At 41.3% G+C, this 2,292-nt stretch overlaps 1 protein-coding gene across 1 annotated transcript; it reads left to right on the top strand.

Moving 5' to 3' along the window:
- The first annotated feature begins 205 nt into the window (after window positions 1-205).
- Window positions 206-2,002, top strand: LOC139508502 (uncharacterized). The gene has a single exon (XM_071295974.1). It carries the CDS (start codon window positions 206-208, stop codon window positions 2,000-2,002), a length of 1,797 nt encoding a protein of 598 aa, XP_071152075.1.
- The last annotated feature ends 290 nt before the right edge of the window (window positions 2,003-2,292 follow it).

Here is a 2,292-nt window from a genome sequence, read left to right as displayed (position 1 = left end):
TGCGGCGGGGTTAAACATGTTTATGAGATCTCAACCCTCCCCCTATACCTCTAGCCAATGTAGAAAAGTAAAAGAATAACAATACGCAAATTAAAATTCAGTTTAAGAGAAGTCCGAGTCCGATGTCAAAAGATGTAACAAAAGAAAATAAATAAAATGACAATAATACATAAATCACAAGTTTGCCTCTAATTGTACGGAAGTTATGTCTGAATTTCATGTCAGTGATTTGGTTTCAAATCTTAAAGATCTAGACTTAGAATGCAACAGTAAACCCCTACAACTTAGTCTTGGTCTCAGCTGGGACGTAAACACTGATAACTTCTTATTTCAATTATCATCAGAAAACAAACCGATCACTCGGAGAGGAATTTTATCAACGATAAACAGTCTCTACGATCCTCTAGGATTTTTGGCTCCGGTGATTATACAAGGGAAACTCCTATTACGGAAAATAGTATCAGAAACCGTCGATTGGGACCAACCTCTCTCTGATGAGACAGCAGATGAGTGGAAATCTTGGAGAGACACTCTAATTGCTATCGAAACATTGCGCATTCCACGTACCTACGTGCTGTATCTCAGCAAAACCGCCACAAAGGAGTTACATGTATTCTCTGATGCATCAGAAAAAGCCATAGCAGCTGTTGCATATCTACGCACCACCGACAGTAGTGGTGAACTAAACACAGGTTTCATTCTTGGGAAAGCTAAAGTTGCACCAACAAGTGGTCATACTATTCCACGCCTTGAACTATCTGCTGCAGTATTAGCAGTCGAGATAACACAGACCATCATGGATAATTTAGATTTACATATAGACACCGTAAAATTCTACACAGACAGTAAAGTAGTCCTAGGCTACATCAGTAACGAGACAAGAAGGTTCTTTATCTATGTCGCCAATCGAGTAGAGAAAATAAGGAAATTTAGCTCTCCAAGTCAATGGAATTATGTACCAACTAACCGTAATCCCGCAGACTCAGGAACAAGGTCCGTACCAGCCCATGAAATTCACAGCAGTGAATGGTTTTTGGGACCAAAACAACTTCTTTCCTCAGAACAAAAGAATTCTGAGGACATATTCCAACTTATAGATCCAGAGGAAGATGGAGAAATCCGTGCTACTGTTAACGTTGCAAAAACATTTACCACACCTGAGCATAAAGGTATCGGAACTGATAGATTTAATCGATTCTCCAACTGGACAGCACTTGTGCGAGCGATAGCCTTCTTGGAACGTTTTTCCCGTTTACACGGGTCAAAACAGGCATCATCAGTAACTACTCTGGATAGTTTTTCGAACGCCGAAAATTTCATCTTAATATCTGCACAACATGAAGTTTATGGAGATGAAATAGATTGTATAAAACGTCAGACACAAATTAATAAGCGGAGCCCGATAGCTAACCTCAATCCGTTTTTTGACGAACAAGGACTATTACGAGTAGAAGGTCGTATTGCCAAATCTGACTTAGACCTCCGTGAAAAGAAACCATTGATCGTCCCTGGACGCCATCATATAGCGACATTATTAGTTCGACACTACCACAGCAAGATAAAACATCAAGGTCGCCATTTCACAGATGGAGCGATTCGATCCGCAGGATTGTGGATCGTAGGAGCAAAACGCTTGATCTCATCTATTATTCACAAATGTGTGACATGCCGCAAACTCAGAGGAAAAACCGAGTATCAAATCATGTCTGATTTGCCAGAGGACCGTCTTGAACCTTCACCTCCGTTTACTAACGTTGGAATAGACACCTTTGGACCCTGGACAATTGTTTCACGTACAACACGTGGTGGATACGCCAACTCAAAACGTTGGGCAATTTTATTCACATGCTTAGTGACAAGAGCTATTCACATCGAATTAATCGAGGAAATGAGTTCTTCAGCCTTCATAAACGCTGTCAGGAGATTCGCCGCTATAAGAGGCCAAGTTAAGATTTTCCGATCTGACCGTGGAACGAACTTTATCGGCGCAATCGACGATTAAAAGATTGACTCAATCAACGTTGAAGATGGACCCTTCAAGAACTTTCTGTACAATTCTGGTACAACTTGGATCTTCAATCCGCCGCATTCGTCCCACATGGGTGGAGCCTGGGAAAGAATGATTCGTATCACCAGGAGAATTCTTGATTCTATGCTTCTTAACGCAGCCGGAAGAAGCCTAACACATGACGTGCTCAACACACTAATGGCAGAAATTCAGCAATAGTAAACTCTAGACCTCTGGTACCGGTATCAACAGATCCAGAGAATCCGTTGATATTAACTCCGGCT

The sequence above is a fragment of the Mytilus edulis genome, chromosome 1, assembly GCF_963676685.1.
Source record: "Mytilus edulis chromosome 1, xbMytEdul2.2, whole genome shotgun sequence".
Lineage (NCBI taxonomy): Eukaryota > Metazoa > Mollusca > Bivalvia > Mytilida > Mytilidae > Mytilus > Mytilus edulis.
This window is presented reverse-complemented; position numbering and strand designations above follow the sequence as displayed.

Bases quoted from the DNA above. Each gene is read 5' to 3' on its own strand.
- LOC139508502 (XM_071295974.1), top strand. From the start codon at position 206: ATGTCTGAATTTCATGTCAGTGATTTGGTTTCAAATCTTAAAGATCTA.